The sequence below is a fragment of the Podarcis vaucheri genome (genome assembly GCF_965113315.1).
Source record: "Podarcis vaucheri genome assembly, chromosome: 18".
Classification (NCBI taxonomy): domain Eukaryota; kingdom Metazoa; phylum Chordata; class Lepidosauria; order Squamata; family Lacertidae; genus Podarcis; species Podarcis vaucheri.
In genome coordinates this window covers 3,832,100-3,851,834 of record NC_138756.1, presented here as the reverse complement: position 1 = coordinate 3,851,834, position 19,735 = coordinate 3,832,100, and the positions used below count along the sequence as shown (strand labels likewise).

General features: G+C 43.2%; 2 protein-coding genes across 2 annotated transcripts in view; one reads left to right on the top strand and one right to left on the bottom strand.

Annotated features, from left to right (window-relative positions):
• LOC309522770 (vomeronasal type-2 receptor 26-like) overlaps positions 1 to 19,565 on the bottom strand; it is an 83,604-nt gene extending 64,039 nt beyond the window's left edge. The window contains exon 1 of the mRNA XM_082206321.1: positions 19,465 to 19,565. The gene's annotated coding sequence lies outside the window, so the exon portion shown is untranslated. The remainder of the gene's footprint in view (positions 1 to 19,464) is intronic.
• Positions 781 to 14,586, top strand: LOC309523146 (vomeronasal type-2 receptor 26-like; the record flags this gene model as incomplete). The annotated part of the gene is made up of 5 exons (XM_082206906.1): positions 781 to 1,116; positions 1,412 to 2,221; positions 8,789 to 9,016; positions 12,613 to 12,739; positions 13,330 to 14,586. 5 exons carry the CDS (start codon positions 781 to 783, stop codon positions 14,226 to 14,228), a joined length of 2,400 nt encoding a protein of 799 aa, XP_082063032.1. The 3' UTR covers positions 14,229 to 14,586.
• Positions 19,566 to 19,735: the final 170 nt, after the last annotated feature.

Below are 19,735 nucleotides of genomic sequence, written 5' to 3'. Positions count from 1 at the left end.
CCCAAGCTGCTAAGATTATTTTATGTTTATTCTATTGGGATCATTTGTGAACAACCTTGTCACAGTTCTCTTTACACAATGCAACGGGAGACCTACAGCCCATCATGGGGAAATCTGTCTCAGCTACATTAAAGGTTTCCTCCTCCAATCCCAGCACTAAAATAACACAGACCAGGGGGTGTCCTCATTGGTGGAGTCAGTGATCCAAAATATGGGCAAAATTATAAATTTTACCACACACTCAAACCTGAAAGCCACCAGGCCTCATTTGTAACTAAAAGGGGACTGAGGTATTTGGTGCTTCTCCTCATTCAATAAAATTGTCTCTTATCTACCTGGAGTCTTGCCCCTTGGAAGGCGCCAAAGACCACTGCAGCAAAAGCAGCCTATAGAGCACATTCCCCGTATATCTCAAATTTTGAGGGCCGCCTTCATTTCCTACAAATATAACCACAGTAGAAAAGTATCACAGAGTTGTAGAGATGGAAGGGACCTGGAGGAATCTCACCTGAAGCATCCATGACACATGGTCACCTTCGGAGGGAGTCTGTTCCACTGCTGAACAGCTCTGTGTGCTGTTTGCATCAAAGTTCCTGTCATGGAACAGCGGTCTCCAAATTATTGTTCTATGCTAGACAGGAAAAGGTTTGATAGTAATACAAAGGTTGGGTGGGTGGGTGGGTGGCTGGATGAATGAATGAATGAATAAATAAATAAATAAATAAATAAAAAATATACTAATCTTTGTGAATCATATAATATTCCCTCCCTTCCAATCATATGAGTATCAGTTTCACTCTTTTGAAAGGATTCATTTATTGCAGGGAGGCAACTAGGTTCTCCTGGTACATGTTGTCTTTCCTGTTCACCATCCAAGAGATCAACCAGGATCGCAGGATCTTACCCAACATCACCCTGGGCTACAACATCTATGAGAACTATTTCGATGCAGGGATGACTTCGGACGCCATGCTAGAGCTGCTTGCAGGCAGTGGATGCAATGTTCCCAATTATCACTGTGGAGAACAGAATCACCTGCTGGCTGTTCTTGAAAGAAGCAATACTGTCATCTCAAAAGTGATTTCAGCCTTGTCAGGCATCTACAAAATCCCACAGGTAACTATCTAGTGGGAGAGCATGGAGGGACAGAGAATTTCAACTGCATAAGATTCTACTTTCTTTTTGGATAGGTCAAGCAGGGATATTTTTAAAAATGGGAAAATCCTGAGCTATGGATCCTACATCCCTTTTTCAAAACTGAGCCTTCACCAACTTGTCACCTCCAGATGTTTCAGACTAAAACTCCCATCAGCCTCAGCCAGCAGAGATTTAGATATCAGTCATTACAGATAATTAAATATCATGCTGAAAGTAAAATAAATAATTGCTGATCTTTTGCTTTCCTTGCTAGATCAGTTATGGCTTCACTGCCCAGGTTCTGGAAGGTAAAACCCTGTTCCCTTTTGTCTACCGGATGAGTCCCAAAGAGGAAAGTCAGTACCAGGGGATTGTTGAATTGCTCCTGCATTTTGGATGGACGTGGATTGGCCTCTGCACTCCAGACAATGACAGTGGAGAAAGATTTGTGAGCGCTGTGAAACCTCTGATGCTCAGCAAAGGGATCTGCATTGCTTTATCAAAAAGAGTACCAGAAAGATTTTTTGATGAATTTATAACACCTGGGGAACCATTTTTCCTATGGAGACAAGTTGGGGTATTTGTTTCCTATATAACCAATGCACATGTTATCATAATACTCATGGTAATAAACAATATCTATGAGAAGGAAATAGGCGCGAAAGTCTGGATCACAACAGCTTTGCTAGAAATCAGAATTGGCGTTTCCTTCCCTCCAAATATATTCCAGCACCTCCATGGTTCTCTGTCCTTTAAAATTCAGATTGGAATAAGGAGCAGCAAAGGTGAGAAATATAAATCGCAGTCCAATCCTCTTGGAGATTTTTTGGATGAAGCTTATCAGTGTTCATATTCAAAGCATCTGTTGTCTGTGAAAGGCCGGAGAAGATGCAAAGAGGAGGAAATGGAGATGGTGTCCCATAGGGTATGTGAGACAGTGCTGTCTCTAGACAGCTATGGCACTTACATCCATGTTCAAGCTGTGGCGCAGGCCTTGCATGCTTCACTTTCATCGAGATCCCAGAGGAGGCTGATGGTGGAGGAAGGAGAGCAATGGGGACCCCAAAGGCTTCAGCCGTGGCAGGTATTTCCTTCCCCCTTTTGCAAACTGCAGTCCACACAGATGCTGATCTTAGAATCATAGAATCATAGAATCATAGAATCCTAGAGTTGGAAGAGACCACAAGGGCCATCGAGTCCAACCCCCTGCCAAGCAGGAAACACCATCAGAGCACTCCTGACATATGGTTGTCAAGCCTCTGCTTAAAGACCTCCAAAGTAGGAGACTCCACCACACTCCTTGGCAGCAAATTCCACTGTCAAACAGCTCTTACTGTCAGGAAGTTCTTCCTAATGTTTAGGTGGAATCTTCTTTCTTGTAGTTTGGATCCATTGCTCCGTGTCCGCTTCTCTGGAGCAGCAGAAAACAACCTTTCTCCCTCCTCTATGCGACCTCCTTTTATATATTTGAACATGGCTATCATATCACCCCTTAACCTCCTCTTCTCCAGGCTAAACATGCCCAGCTCCCTTAGCCGTTCCTCATAAGGCATCGTTTCCAGGCCTTTGACCATTTTGGTTGCCCTCCTCTGGACACGTTCCAGTTTGTCAGTGTCCTTCTTGAATTGTGGTGCCCAGAACTGGACACAGTACTCCAGGTGTGGTCTGACCAGAGCAGAATACAGTGGCACTATTACTTCCCTTGATCTAGATGCTATACTCCTATTGATGCAGCCCAGAATTGCATTGGCTTTTTTAGCTGCCGCGTCACACTGTTGGCTCATGTCAAGTTTGTGGTCAACCAAGACTCCTAGATCCTTTTCACATGTACTGCTCTCAAGCCAGGTGTCACCCATCTTGTATTTGTGCCTCTCATTTTTTTTGCCCAAGTGCAATACTTTACATTTCTCCCTGTTAAAATTCATCTTGTTTGTTTTGGCCCAGTTCTCTAATCTGTCAAGGTCGTTTTGAAGTGTGATCCTGTCCTCTGGGGTGTTAGCCACCCCTCCCAGTTTGGTGTCATCTGCAAATTTGATCAGGATGCCCTTGAGTCCATCATCCAAGTCGTTGATAAAGATGTTGAATAAGACCGGGCCCAAGACAGAACCCTGTGGCACCCCACTAGTCACTCTTCTCCAGGATGAAGAGGAACCATTGATGAGCACCCTTTGGGTTCGGTCAGTCAGCCAGTTACAAATCCACTGAGTGGTAGCATAGTCAAGACCGCATTTTACCAGCTTCTTTACAAGAATATCATGGGGCACCTTGTCAAATGCCTTGCTGAAATCAAGGTAGGCTACATCCACTGCGTTCCCTTCATCTACCAGGCTTGTAATTCTGTCAAAAAACGAGATCAGGTTAGTCTGACATGACTTATTTTTCAGAAATCCATGCTGACTATTGGTGATCACAGCATTCCTTTCTAGGTGCTCACAGACTGTTTGCTTAATGATCTGCTCCAGAATCTTCCCTGCTATTGATGTCAGACTGACTGGGCGGTAATTATTTGGGTCCTCTCTTTTCCCCTTTTTGAAAATAGGGACAACATTTGCCCTCCTCCAGTCTGTCGGGACTTCGCCTGTTCTCCAGGAATTCTCAAAGATGACTGCCAGTGGTTCTGAGATCACATCTGCCAGTTCTTTTAATACTCTTGGATGCAGTTCATCTGGCCCTGGAGACTTGAATACATCTAAACTAGCCAAATATTCTTGTACTATCTCCTTAGTTATTCTGGGCTGTGTTTCCTTTGCTGAATCATTTGCTCCAAATTCTTCAGGTTGGGCATTGTTTTCTTTATTGGAGAAGACTGAGACAAAGAAGGCATTGAGGAGTTCAGCCCTTTCTGTGTCCCCTGTTTGCATTTCACCATCTTCTCCTCTGAGTAACCCCACTGTTTCTTTGTTCTTCCTTTTGCTACGAACATACCCATAAAAGCCTTTTTTGTTGCTTTTAACCTCTCTAGCAAGCCTGAGTTCATTCTGTGCTTTAGCTTTTCTGACTTTGTGTCTACACGTGCTGGCTATTTGTTTGAATTCCTCTTTGGTGGTTTCCCCCCTTTTCCATTTTTTGTACACATCCTTTTTTAATCTTAATTCAGTTAAAAGTTCTTTAGATAGCCACTCTGGCTTCTTTAGGCACCTTCCATGTTTCCGTCTCATTGGTATTGCCTGACGTTGTGCTTTTACTATCTCCCTCTTAACAAACTCCCAGCCATCATGAACTCCCTTTCCTTTTAGTATTGCTGTCCATGGGATCTCACCCAGCACTTCCCTAAGTTTTATGAAGTCGGCTTTCTTAAAGTCAAGAAATTGAGTCCTAGTATGCTTGGCTGCTCCTTTCCGCTGTATAGTAAACTTCAGAAGAGCATGATCACTCGCGCCTAATGATCCTTCCACATCTACCCCACTAACCAGGTCATCAACATTGGTTAGGACCAGATCTAAAATGGCTGTTCCTCTTGTTGCTTCTCCCACTTTCTGGACAATGAAGTTGTCTGCAAGGCCAGTAAGGAATCTGTTTGACCTCATGCTCTTGGCTGAGTTTGACGTCCAACAAATATCCGGGTAATTGAAGTCCCCCATTACTACTATCTCCCTTCCTTTTGCATGCTTGGCCATCTGTTCCAGGAAGGCATCATCTATGTCCTCCGTTTGGCTTGGGGATCTATAGTAAACTCCCACAATGAGGTCTCTGTTATTCTTTTCTCCCTTAATTTTGACCCATATGCTCTCACTTTGGCTTTGAGGTTCTAAATCTTGGATCTCTTCACAGGTATACACATCCCTGACATATAACGCCACTCCTCCTCCTTTCTTGTCTGGTCTGTTTCTCTGAAATAGATTGTATCCCCCCATTATTACATTCCAATCGTGGGACTTATCCCACCAGGTTTCAGTGATGCCTATTATGTCATATTTAGTTTGCTGTACCAAGAGCTCAAGCTCATCTTGCTTATTTCCCATGCTTTGCGCATTAGTGTACAGACATTGAAGTCCATTAATCATTCCCCCGTGTCTCTTATTTAAGGATTTTTTCCTCCCACCACTAGGTGCGTGTGCTGTTTGCTCCATTTGGTCTATGACATTTGGATGATCATCTTCATTAATTGATAGACTCCTACCTTCAGGAGCACTGTCTCCCTCCCCCACATTAGTCAGTTTAAAGCCCTCCTGATGAGGTTTCTGAGATTTTTGGCAAAAACATTTCTCCCAACCGTTGTGAGGTGCAGCCCATCACTTGCCAGAAGTCCATCTTCAAGAAACTGCAGTCCGTGATCTAAGAATCCAAACCGTTCCTGTTTACACCATTTGCGAAGCCAGCTGTTCACTTCCACTATTTTTCCCTCTCTCCCTGGGCCACGTCGTTCAACTGGGAGGACAGACGAGATGACAATTTGTGCATTTAGTTGCTTCAATTTCCTGCCGAGAGCCTCGTAGTCTCTTTTGATCTTCTGGAGGCTATTGCTTGCAGTGTCATTGGTTCCCACATGAACCAAGAGGAAGGGGTATTTGTCAGTGGGTTTTATGATTCCTTGCAGTCGTTCAGTTACATCTTGGATCTTAGCCCCGGGGAGACAGCACACTTCCCGAGACATCTTGTCAGGCCCACAGATCACTGCTTCTGTTCCCCTCAGTAGGGAATCCCCTATCACCACTACACGCCTCCTCTTGGGTTTGGTCGGGGTTCTTCCGTGAGCTGTCCGTTCCAAGGTCGCCTGCACATTCCCTGAGGACTGCCTTTGCTGCTCGTCTTCATATACCTGATCGACTGTAATGAGGGAGAGATCCTCAAATGGAGTCTGCTCTTCGTCTTCCATGCTAGGGGAGAGGACCTCAAAGCGATTGTGTATTTCTAAACAATCAGAGTGAACCCTGGGCCTCCTACTTCTTTGAGTCACATTTCTCCATATATCTGGCTCCTGTGTTGATGTACTAGCCTCCTTCTCAGGGGAGTCCCCTGTCTCCTCCTTGGTGGGGACGGTGTGCTCTGTTGCTTCCAAGAAGAGCTCCAGCTCTCTAATTCTTTGGAGCGTAGCTACATGTTCCTCCAGTTGCTGGACTTTGTCTTTTAAAAGGGCAATCAACATGCAATTGCTGCAGGTAAAGCTGCCTGCAACGTTTGGCAAGATGGCAAACATTGCGCAGGAATCGCAGGCGACTGCAGCTGTTCCCTCCCCTTCCATCTTGAGATCGTGTCGCTGGGGGTGGCTACAGAGGTCCTCCATCATAAAAAGCTTGAAGACAGGACAAATAACTTCCCCCACAAAAAAAACCCTAGGTCTCCCCCAACAAACGTTTCAGACTAGCTCCCCTAAATATAAAAGATGGGTATAACTGCGCGCGCCGCTAGGCGCGCGCCGCTGCCCTGCAAACTCTGATAAGCTCCTCCCACAGCTAATCCCCTGCCTCAACAGACACCCTGCCCCCTCTGACCTTTACACAGGGAAAACAGCTAATCAGCCACAAAGAAACACGCACACACACAAGAAAACCCTTTTTGCTCCTTCTTCAACTGATGCCCTGCAAAATCTTGGCTGTGGATAAACCTGTAAAATATCATAGTTATTATTAGTATTAGTAATAGTAGCTTACCTTCCAACATGTCTCCGATGAAAATAGGGATGTCCCATCCCACAACGATCATTTTGCTATTTATACCCAGGGCTTTCTTCAGGGGGAACCCGCTGGAACTCAGCTCCAGCACCTCTCAATTGGGTGCCATTTGGACCTTTGGAGGGTCTGTAGTAATAATATTAGTATTATTCTGTTTATATATCAACTTTCATCTGAAGATCACAGGGTGGTTTGCAGAAAAAAAATACAAAATGAGAATAGAAAAAGCAAACGAAAGAAAGAAAACAAGCAAACCAAAAGCACATTAAAATGCCCAGAGATGGTTTAATCCACCCAAATCCTGGTTACAGAATAACTTTCTCGCCTGGCACCTAAAGATTGGTCACAAAGGTGTCCAGGGAGCCTCTCTGGGAGAACATCCCCCAAGCGAGGAGCCACCACAGAAAAGTCCTGTTGTCGTGCTGCCACCCTCCAGATATCTCTGTTTGTTATATTTTTTTTTATTTAAGTTTTTTTTTTCATTTCTTTCCAAGCTCCTGTATAGTTATTCTTAAAAATATTTATGTTTGTAGCTGTTATCCATACTCCTAAATATTAAACTTTCTTCTCAATCATCAGTTCTGTCACATTTTCCAGCAATACTTTCGTTCTACCTTTATTTAGTTTAAAACCTGCTACTTCTCCAACTTGAGAATCTGTTCAAGACCTTTGGTTGGCTAGCCATGGGGTCTTCTACAGTTACCACATAGTCATCTGCAAAGGCCTTGAGTTTATATGCTTTGTAACCTACTGTTGGGACGCGGGTGGCGCTGTGGGTTAAACCAGAGAGCCTAGGACTTGCCGAGCAAAGGTCGGCGGTTCAAATCCCCGCGATGGGGTGAGCTCCCGTTGTTTGGTCCCTGCTCCTGCCAACCTAGCAGTTCGAAATCACGTCAAAGTGCAAGCAGATAAATAGGTACCACTCTGGCAGGAAGGTAAACGGCGTTTCCGTGCGCTGCTCTGGTTCGCTAGAAGCAGCTTAGTCATGGCCACATGATCCGGAAGCTGTACGTCGGCTCCCTTGACCAATAAAGCAAGATGAGCGCCACAACCCTAGAGTCGGTCATGACTGGACCTAATGGTCAGGGGTCCCTTTACCTTTACCTGTAACCTACTGTTATCCCTTTTATTTCTTCATCTGATCTTCTACTTCTGACCAGGGTCTCTAAAACTAAAATAATAATGGTGACTGGGGATATCCCTGTCTTGTTGCTTTCATTATTTTGATTTTTTCTGTTATTACATTATTTACTATCATCATAGCCTGTTAGTCAGAATAAATTGAGTCAATTCCTGTAAGTACAGTGGTACCTCGGGTTACAGACGCTTCAGGTTACAGATGCTGCAGGTTACAGACTCTGGTAACCCAGAAATAGTACCTGGGGTTAAGAACTTTGCTTCAGGATGAGAACAGAACTCATGCGGCGGCAGCGGAAGGCCCCATTAGCTAAAGTGGTACCTCAGGTTAAGAACAGTTTCAAGTTAAGAACAGACCTCCAAAACGAATTAAGTTCTTAACCTGAAGTACCACTGTAATGACTCTCTGAATATCATCATCTCTATAGTGTTCTTCGTAGAAGTCCATGAAACATGGTCAAAGGCCTTCTCTGCGTCTATAAAAATCAACACTGCTTGCTTATCATTTCTAGCTTCCAGATATTCTATTATATCAATTATATTCCTTATATAATCCTTCATCTGGCGGCCTGGCAAAAAACCAGCCTGGTCCTGATGAATTAAATCCATTAATAGCACTTTCATGTCATTTCCCAATAGGTATGCAAACAGTTTATAGTCATTATTTAATAGAGAAATCAGCCTATCATTTTTGACTGATAATAGATCTGGATCTTTTTTCAGAATCAGCGTAATGTAAGTATCTTAAATCTTTTAGTGGTTGTGCCAAATAATCTTGTAATTTCTTATAGTACTTTGCTGATAGCCCACCTGACCCTGGTGTTTTCCCCATTTTGGCTTGATTAATTGCCTGTTGTAGCTTCCCAGTTTCTTAATTCTGGTGCTTTCCCCTGCCATTCCAGCTTCACCCTTTCTTGAGAGAAATCCGGTGTCTGAATACTTCCAGGGGCAGACTGTGCTTGGATGAGAACTGGGAGCTGCCAGCGGACTTCGATATTATGAACTGGGTGATGTCTCCCAATAAGTCTCGTGTCCTTGTGAAAATTGGAAATATAAGGAGAGGAGCATCTGCTGGCATAAAGTTCACCATTAACCCAGAAGCCATTGAGTGGAACAAGAAATTCGATAAGGTAGGGGGGATAATTGGGGGAGGGGGCTTGGAGATCCTAATTGTGCTGTTCCTTGACAACCACTGCAGAATGACCATGTCAGGTTGACTGTCCAGTAACAGCTGGAACCACCACGCCTTCTTTCTACAGCAGCTGAGATAGTATATTATTTCGGGCCATTTTAATTAGTTAATTGCGTTTAAATTAAGTTGAAATTGGTTCAGTTAGCCACCTCATTTTAAGTGGCGGTTGCTTTAAATTTATTTTCATTGATCAGGAGCAAGGGGAGTTACTGAGGCAGCGCCCCCCCCGCCTTTCAGCACGCCTTCTTTCTACAGCAACTGAGATAGGAGGGGAATTTGGGATGCTCAAATAAAGGATATTGACCTTTCATACATGCAGAAGGATGAAAAGTAATTTATTTTACAAATGATAATTACTGATTTATTGTATATTTTTTTAAATTTGTGAGTAAGCTCACTTGTATTAAATTTGTCTCAATTTGTGGTTGATGTGGTGAAATTTGGAAAATGAATTAAGGCAATTTGGCAAAAAAAAAACCCAAAACCCAACTCTCCTTTCAGTTGGGCATTGAACAGCAAAGGCCTTTCTCTCTGACACACACAAAGACGAGAATGAACCGTGTGAGAGATTATTCGAATCCTGAAATTTGGGGGAATCACATGTCAGACCCATTGTCATTTGCTTAGAAGTTTTTTTAAGAAGGGAAACAGGTAAATGGAGAAGAGGAAACAGAGTTCTGTGGCTCAAACCTCAGCTGTACTGAACTCAATTTAAAGCACAAGATATTCCGGTCACCCCAATGGTCAGCGGGGGGTTGAAAGGACCCTGATGAGGGGTCATGGCTGCATTCCAGAGATCATGTTCTGCAGCTAAAGAGAACTGACCGCATTAAGGGAAGATGGGGAGATGGCAGGCAACTGGGGATCTTGGCTGCTGGAAACGGCAACTGGGATCTCTCTGGATTCCCTGCCAGACAGACCCCTCCCCAACCTCTATGTGATTGATGTAGAGCTGGGATGATTTCCTGGATGATTCATTGGGGGCCACAACTGCAAATCTTGGGGTAGATCAGGGTTTCCCAAACTTGGGTCCCCAGCTGTCTTTGGACTACAGCTCCCATCATCCTGAGCTGGCAAGACCAGTTTTTTTAAAAAATAATATTTATTAAATTTCAAGAACAAAAAGTTACATAAAAGACAATGAAAAATAGAAAGAAAAAAAGAAAGAAGAAAAAACAACAACAAAAAACATACAAAATGCAAAGTATAGAGGAAAAAAAGTATAAAAAAACACTTAGAAACAAATTTATCCTTCCGCATCTTACATTTCATTTCCTTACTTTCCTGACCTCCTCACACCTCCCTTTTTTGTATTCTTGTTCAATTGGTTAATTCAGCAATTCCTTTCCCTCTTTATTTTTGTCTTAGTCCTTTAACTTAATATATTATAGCTTTAAATTCTCACCTATTAACAGCCATTTTTTCATACAACTTTATGACATTGCTGCTAGAACCACTTAATTTCATTCTGACATCATTCTATCATTCATTAATTTTACAGTATTTCTGTAAATAGTCTTTAAATTTCTTCCAATCTTCTTCCACCGACACTTCACCCTGGTCTCGGATTCTGCCAGTCATTTCCACCAAATCCATGTAGTCCATCACCTTCATCTGCCATTCTTCCAGAGTGGATAGATCTTGTGTCTTCCAATACTTTGCAATAAGTATTCTTGCTGCTGTTGTAGCATACAAAAAGAAAGTTCTATCCTTCTTTGCACCATTTGGCTGACCATGCCCAGGAGAAAGGCCTCTGGCTTCTTCAGAAATGTATATTTAAATACCCTTTTCATTTCATTATAGATCATCTCCCAGAAAGCCTTAATCCTTGGGCACGTCCACCAAAGATGAAATAATGTACCTTCAGTTTCTTTACATTTCCAACATTTATTGTCGGGCAAATGATAGATTTTTGCAAGCTTGACTGGTGTCATGTACCACCTGTATATCATTTTCATAATATTCTCTCTTAAGGCATTACATGCCATGAACTTCATACCTGTGGTCCATAACTGTTCCCAGTCACAGGTAGGTAGCCGTGTTGGTCTGCCATAGTCAAAATAAAAAAATTCCTTCCAGTAGCACCTTAAAGACCAACTAAGTTAGTTCTTGGTATGAGCTTTCGTGTGCATGCACACTTCTTCAGATACACACTGAAGAAGAAGTGTGTATCTGAAGAAGTGTGCATGCACACGAAAGCTCATACCAAGAACTAACTTAGTTGGTCTTTAAGGTGCTACTGGAAGGAATTTTTTTTATGTTCCCAGTCAGCCATCATAATGTTATGTCCAACATCTTGTGCCCATTTAATCATAGCAGATTTCACCGTTTCATCCTGTGTATTCCATTTCAACAGCAAGTTATACATCTTTGACAAAATCTTAGTTTTGGGTTCTAATAGTTCTGTTTCTAATTTTGATTTTTCCACCTGGAAGCCAAGTTTCTTGTCCAAATTGTTTGCCTCCATTATCTGATAATAATGAAGCTAGTCTCTCACTTTGTTTTTTAATTTCTCAAAACTCTGCAATTTCAGTCTATCTCCCTCTTGTTCCAAAATTTCCCAATATTTCGGCCATTTAACCTCCATATTGAGCTTTTTCTGAGCCTTCGCTTCCATCGGTGACAGCCACCTTGGGGTTTTATTTTCCAATAGGTCCTTATATCTTATCCAAACATTAAATAAAGCTTTCCTGACAATATGGTTTTTAAATGCTTTATGTGCTTTGACCATATCATACCACAAGTATGCATGCCATCCAAATACATTATTAAAACCTTCTAAATCCAAAATGTCTGCGTTTTCCAGAAGTAGCCATTCTTTCAACCAGCAAAAAGCTGCTGATTCATAATAAAGTTTAAGGTCTGGCAGGGCAAATCCACCTCTTTCCTTTGCATCTGTTAGTATTTTAAATTTTATTCTAGGCTTCTTGCCCTGCCAGACAAATCTAGAGATATCTCTCTGCCACTTCTTGAAACAGTCCATTTTGTCCAAAATTTGCAATGTTTGAAACAAAAACAGCATTCTAGGCAATACATTCATTTTTATAGCAGCAATACGGCCTAGCAGTGAAAGTTTTAAATTTGACCAGATTTCTAAGTCTTTTTTCACTTCAGTCCAACATTTTTCATAATTGTCTTTAAATAGATTCCCATTTTTAGCTGCCATGTTAATCCCCAGGTATTTCACTTTCTTAACCACTGTTAAACCTGTCTCATTCTGAAACCTCTCTTTCTCCATTGGAGTTAATTTTTTCTCTAAAACCTTTGTTTTTAACTTATTCAGTTTAAATCCTGCAACCTGACCAAATTCTTGAATCAGTTCCAAAACCCTTTTAGTACTAGATTCTGGCTCCTGTAACGTCAATACCAAATCATCTGCAAATGCTCTCAACTTGTACTGTTTAGCTCCGACTTCTGGCAAGACCAGTTGTCAGGGATCACCACCATGCTATAGAGATCGTGTTGAGTGAATTACATACACACAAATACTCCTAACTGTTCCTCTTTGTTGCACCTTCTTGTCTTTCTGGTTAGGCCGTACCTCGTTCCAGGTGTACAGAAAGATGCCAGCCTGGATATGCCAAGGTGGTCCTAGAAGGAAAGCCCATTTGCTGCTATGCTTGTGCTCAGTGTGCAGAAGGGACCTTCTCCACTCGGGAAGGTGGGTGATTCCAAGGGGGAAGAAATTCCTGGAGAGAGTAAACACAGGACAGAAATTCAGTCTCACACACTGCAGACATAGGGGAATGGGAATCCTTCCTTGACTTCCTTAGTATTAATCACCTTTATTACATCCAGGAAGTGAGTTGATAGGAATGACCATAAGGAAGAAATATCTGGGGTGCAAACTGGGCAGCTGTGAGAGGAATGTCCGCAAAGCAATCCTTTTTGATTTTGTAGACCAAGCCACACAAAAAGGAAATAATGTTGACACTTATTAAAAATAACGGATAAACGATGAAAAGCAGAAATTATTAACAGCAAAAGCACAATAAAAAATAAATACTTCATGTGAAAATTATTACAATATAATCTATGGACCGTTCTGATCTCACTGCTATGAACATTGAATGGAAGCAATGTCTGCATTTTAAAGGTTCAGACAAAGAGGAACAGGCAGGATCCAAACAATGCAGTTAACAGAAGTGGAGTGGTCACTGCCTCTCAGTTGATCCTAGATCACCATGTTAATAGAGCACAGATCATTAGGGATGTAAGTGATGCTGCAGCCACTCTTATTCTCTTCCCCAGATGCAGAACATTGCACCAAATGCTCAGAAGATCACCATTCAAACAAGGACAGAGATCAATGTGTCCCCAAGATTACCATTTTCCTGACTTATGGAGAATATTTGGGAATGGTTTTAGCTTCCGTTGCCCTCTTCTTGTCCTTAACAGCAGGCATTGTGTTGGGAATCTTCATTAAATACAAGGAAACTCCCATAGTCAAAGCCAACAACCGGGACCTCTCCTACATCCTGCTCGTCTCCCTCCTGCTTTCCTTTCTGTCCTCCTTCCTCTTCATTGGGTGCCCAAGGAAAGAGACCTGCCTTCTCCGACAAACGGCCTTCAGCATCATCTTCTCAGTTGCTGTTTCTTCTGTCTTGGCAAAGACCATCACGGTGGTGCTGGCCTTCCTGGCCACAAAGCCCGGGAACAGGGTGAGGAGATGGCTGGGCAAGAGTCTGGCCAACTCCATTGTCATCTCCTCTTCTGGGGGGCAAGTTCTCATCTGCACCATCTGGCTGGGCTCTTATCCCCCATTCCCAGAGCCTGACATGCACTCCCAGGTGGAAGAGATCATCCTGCAATGCAACGAAGGGTCTGTGGCCATGTTTTACGTTGCCCTCGGCTACCTGGGCTTCTTGGCTGCCTCCTGCTTCACGGTGGCTTTCCTAGCCAGGAAGTTGCCCGGCTCCTTCAACGAAGCCAAGCTGATCACCTTCAGCATGCTGGTCTTTTGCAGTGTTTGGGTGTCTTTTGTGCCCACCTACCTGAGCACCAAGGGCAAGTACATGGTGGCCGTGCAGATCTTCTCTATGTTGGCCTCCAGTGCTGGGCTTCTGGGCTGCATCTTCCTTCCCAAGTGCTACATTATTGTGCTGAGGCCTGATCTGAACACAAAGGAGCACCTGACAACAAAATCTTAAGATTTCTGGTCTTTAGAGAACTCTTTACCAGCCATTTTGCATACAGCATGAAGGCTGAAAATGAATTTAAAGTAGCAGCAACATCCACAAAACCTCTGGGCTTGATTTTCAGCCGCTATCCCATGGGATACCTGATCCAATGTGTTGGTCTTTATGCCGGTATTTTATTTTCAGAATAACCAGGACTCTGTTTTTGCATCTACATAAGGGAGGGAGGAGGGAGACAATGCAAAGGATAAGAGCAGGAGGTCAGATTTCTCCACCATATTCTCTGAGACGTGGAGGGGGAGGAAAGGGGAAACGATTACAATCCGGGACGTTCTGGGATTAAATCAGAAACCAGGATGGCTTCTGTAAATCTGGGACGGTCCTGGTAGTTAACGTGGTTGCTTAAAATTATGAGCCAAGGTTTGTAGGCAGTCACCATCTTAGACTCCCCCAAAATGCAATGCCTGACATGCCGTTGTATTTGATGTGATTTAGGATTGTGACTGCTGAAGGTTTGGTATTTAGCTGGAAGCTTACTGAATTATTTGTCTTATTGAATTCAATGGGACTTACTCCCAAGGATAGATGATAATGATGATAGATAGATAGATAGATTTGTAGGTGCCTCATAAAATGTTTCCCTTATTATTCTCAAGTGCAACACATATAAAACAAGTCAAAAACACAAGTAGCAAACCATAAGTTGAGCCCTGAGTCCAAACACATCACAAAAGAAGAAACAAATTACTTTGACTTGCTATGGATTGAAAGGTGAAACAGAAAAACAGGAGCAGAAATCTCTAGTCCCAAAGCATCCCTATAGTGCAATCTTAAGGGTCAAGGGAGTTTTCCCCTGATGCATAAGAACAAGGGAATTGAGCTGAGTTACAGCTTGCAATACATTTCTTTGTTTTTAGCATGGCAAATTGAAAGACACCTCCAGGGAACAAACATTACTGTAATTGCTGTGGCTTCCAAAGCTGGAGAAGTAAATCATTATATTCCTGTAAACGTTGAGTGAATCTCAGCGGGAGGAGAAACATGTTTGCAGTGCTCTCCGTTTGTCTGCTGAGCTCAGGGATTTAGATTTAGTTCAGGTTCTGGTCTAGGGCTTGTGAGAAGCTGAACTCCTAAATCCAAAATGGAGGCTGGACTCCAATGGCGGCCTACCCAAAGCGGTGCCTGAGGACCAGGCATAGTTTCATAAGGCGGGTGGGGGACTCGGTTATAACAGGGCAGAGTCATAGAATCATAGAGATGGAAGGGACCCTGAGGGTCATCTAGTCCAACCCCCTGCAATGTGGTCCCCCATCCAATTTGAAATCACACCAGACCCTGCTTAGCTTTGCAAACGTGTGAGCAGTTTTATTGCTGCATCACCAGTGGCGGACTGGCCAGGGTGTCAGCTTGCCCAATGGCCAGTCGGCCCCCTTAAGCATTAGAAAATATGATCTATTTGCCCAGTCATCTAGTGAATTCAAACAATTGCTCTTAATGTAGTCGACTGCATGGAATATGGTTTTGAACTACGGTACCTGTTAATGTGTAAAATGTTCATTTACTAGCAAACTATTTAAAAATGTACACCATTTATTTAATATTAATTTTAAAAAATAATTTATAACCACCTGTATTTAATATAGTAATTATTGTTGTTGTTGTTGTTGCTATTATTATTATTATTATTATTATTATTATTATTATTATATTTGCTTTATACCCCACCCTCCCCGGCTGAGACCGGGCTTAGGGCGGCTAACACCAAATATATAATACATTAAAAACACAAAATCAGATGATTAGTTTAAAATACAATTCAAATCACATTTAAAATCAAAATAAAATTAAGTGGGAACCCACGAATCATAACCGTAACGGAAAGGAATTAAAAGTTCACCAGGCCCGGCCACCCATGCTGGTCCCATAGGTAATAAAAGCCAAGGAGGTCACTTATATACAGGGTCCCATAGAAAGAAGGGGGTCAGGTGTACAATATATGTACATTGTGATTACTTAAAAAAAATACATTCATTTCACACAAATTTTAATTGTACCTTTTCGCACTTAGGTGTTTTTTTGAAATTTTCTATTTATTTCTTATAAAAATTAAATGGTAGCCTCGTGGTTGTGGCTGGACCCTTTTAACTCCTGACAACCAATATTTTTAGACCCAGCCCACCATTGTGCATCAATAGGAGGGCAGTCATAGAATTGGAAGGGACCTCGAGGGTCATCCAGCCCAACCCCTTGCAATGCAGCTGTCCCATATGGGGATCGAACCCACAACCTTGGTGTTATCGGCACACCGTCCTAGGCACTTGGGCTCATTCCTCTCTTGAAAAGGAATAGCCAGGAAGAAGGAGGAAACATTGCAGCTTTAGGCTTTGTTCCTACTGCATGGCTCTGTGCCGGCCCTCTCATGAGGCAAGGCGACCGACTGCTTCGGGCGGCAGGATCCATAGGGGCAACAGAAGATCTCTGTCCCCTGCTGCCTTGTTCCTGATGTACAGTGGTGCCCCGCAAGACGAATGCCTCGCAAGACGAAAAACTCGCTAGACGAAAGAGTTTTCCGTTTTTTGAGTCGTTCCACAAGACGAATTTCCCTATGGGCTTGCTTCGCAAGACGAAACGTCTTGCGAGTTCTTGCGAGTTTGTTTCCTTTTTCTTAAAGCTGCTAAGCCGCTAATAGCCGCTAATAGCCGTGCTTCGCAAGACGAAGAAACCGCAAGACGAAGAGACTCGCGGAACGGATTAATTTCGTCTTGCGAGGCACCACTGTAGATCTTTCTGCACATATTTTGTGGTGTGCCTCAGGCGCCAAAATGTCTTGGGCTGGCACAGGAGGGCAGAAAATGGCTGCTGGCAAGGAATTGTGGGAAGCGGCTAACTGGTCAGCAATTCAAATACATGAGCAAGACTGGACATCCCACTGGGCCAACCCAGGCAGACAAGCGGCGTAGAAATAATAAAATTATTATTAAAACTGTTATTATTAGCCAGAATGAGGAGGCGGATTTGGTGGGAGGCAGGAACCTACTGCGTCACTTATTTATTTGGTGGATCTGTAATGGAGCACGATCCACTAACCCGGGTAACTGCCTGTTTCGGTAAATATGTATAGGGAAGCTTTTTAATTATGTTTTTAATTATGTTTTTATATATGTTGGAAGCCGCCCAAAGCACCTGGGGGAACTCAATCAGATGGGAAGAGTACAAATAAAACAACAACAATCACCATCACCGTTATTATTATTATTATTATTATTAAGGATTGTGGCGAATGGAGATGTGTATGTGGTTTCAGTTTGCAAATCAGGATAATTTGAGATTTGAACTTTGTCCGTTGTTTTATTATTCTCGCAAACGTGCTGAAGTTTGCAGGGATGTTGTAGCAGGAACCCCCCCACCCCAATCATTCTGTTTGCACAAACTTCACACACACTCACACTCACACACTACATACGCCACATTTCTGTTATAAATTCATAGAAGAATCAACCATACATCGGATTTGCACTGTTCCATTTTTATTTTACTCCATATGACAAGGACTATCAAAGGGGGGTGGCTTGGTTCTGGTCAGCCATAATCCCTTGAGCATCCCAGCACATCCACAGGAGCCCTGCCCAGTTGCTATGCCAACCCTGATAATCCCAGACAGAAGACCATCAAGATCACAAAGAACTTGCATATGGGAGTGGATTCAGCATGGACTGAAACAAAGGACAATGATCAGATCTTCCCTCTGGGGGCAGGAAACTGCCAACTCCCCTTTGTCTCCTGGAAGTGACTCACGGGCAGGGGGAAAGGAGGAACCAGCCAGGTGACAGGACACTCAGGTTACCACCACAACTCCTCCCTCAACCCCTCCTTTCTGTAATGTATGCATGATGTCAACCCCTCCTTTCTGTAATGTATGCATGATGTCAACCCCTCCTTTCTGTAATGTATGCATGATGTCAACCCCTCCTTTCTGTAATGTATGCATGATGTCAACCCCTCCTTTCTGTAATGTATGCATGATGTCAGCCCCTCCTTTCTGTAATGTATGCATGATGTCAGCCCCTCCTTTCTGTAATGTATGCATGATGTCAACCCCTCCTTTCTGTAATGTATGCATGATGTCAACCCCTCCTTTCTGTAATGTATGCATGATGTCAACCCCTCCTTTCTGTAATGTATGCATGATGTCAACCCCTCCTTTCTGTAATGTATGCATGATGTTTCTGGGGGTGGGCTTGACCTAGAGGAGGGGAATTTCAAAAGTTTTTATAAGGTCTTGCACACCATCTTTCTGGGTCTTTCCTCTCTCTTGCAAGTGAGGGGAACACCCTGTTGCAACAGTTCAATAAAGGCCAAGCCTACAGGTCACTGTTTTATAGATAGATAGATAGATAGATAGATAGATAAATTTATTGTCATTGTCCGTATATACACAGTATGCACAGCAACGAAAATCAAACACCCACCCAAAGACCGGGTACACATATACATTTGCACGTATCTCCGAGCTCTCATCCTATTTGGACATAATCTATAAAACATACATAGTCCAGAATATAGCATGACCTATTAAAGGCATAACATAACCTAAAACCTATCTCATTCCTTCCACTCCCTACTTACTTTGCTCCAAGTTATCCTGGTTGGTGTCTTTGTTTTTGTCCAAGGGAGCCCTCGGATTTTTCCGTTAACAATGTGATGGAGGAAAAAGCACCTGAAATTAAACTGGTCTCTCAGACCTTTTCCCACCCCTTCATAAATTTAGATGATTGGGTTGGGGAATTTTTTTTTTAAGGGGGGGGGAACCAATTAGCTAAACGTCATAAGCTGTCCTAAAATTGCAACCCAAAGTGCATTGAAGGTTGCAGCCTTGCAATGCCATCCCTGGGCGTGACTACTCAGAAGTAAGAGCCATTTGGGTCCAGCTGCAACAAGTCTGTTAGCATTGCCAATGCTGGGGGCTGCTTTCCATTACTGAGCCCCAAACCTTCCTTGCTTTCGCCCTGTCGCCTTTTTTGTTTTCTCGGGTTTGCCATTAAAAAACAAACAAAAAACGAGACTTTTGAAAATCATAATAAACCAAGGTGGCTTTTGTAGCCGAATCCGCCATCTTTGTGGCGGGCGCTGCCCTTACACAAAGCTTCTCCCCCCCCCAAAAAAAAAAAAGTTTATTAGTTTCCTCTCATAACACACAGACAAAAACACAAAAGAAAAACATTACATTGAACACAACATAAAAACTTACACGAAGCTTCCTAGGCCCTAAGGCAGCTGGTACTGCCGTTTCCAAGGCGACGGGTCGGCCATCATGGCAAAGGGCAGCGTGAAGGCGGTTGCCGCCATGTTTGCATCGGGCGAGGTCCCGCAGCCATCTTGGATTCACCCATAGAGATAAGAAAAGCCCATAGAGTGTGAGCGCAGGCGCCATCTCGGAGCAGGTCACGCTTTCACGTGAGGAGCCGGCGGCCATCTTAGTAGTGGGCACACTGCTCCCTTTTGCTCCCGGGCACTTCCGT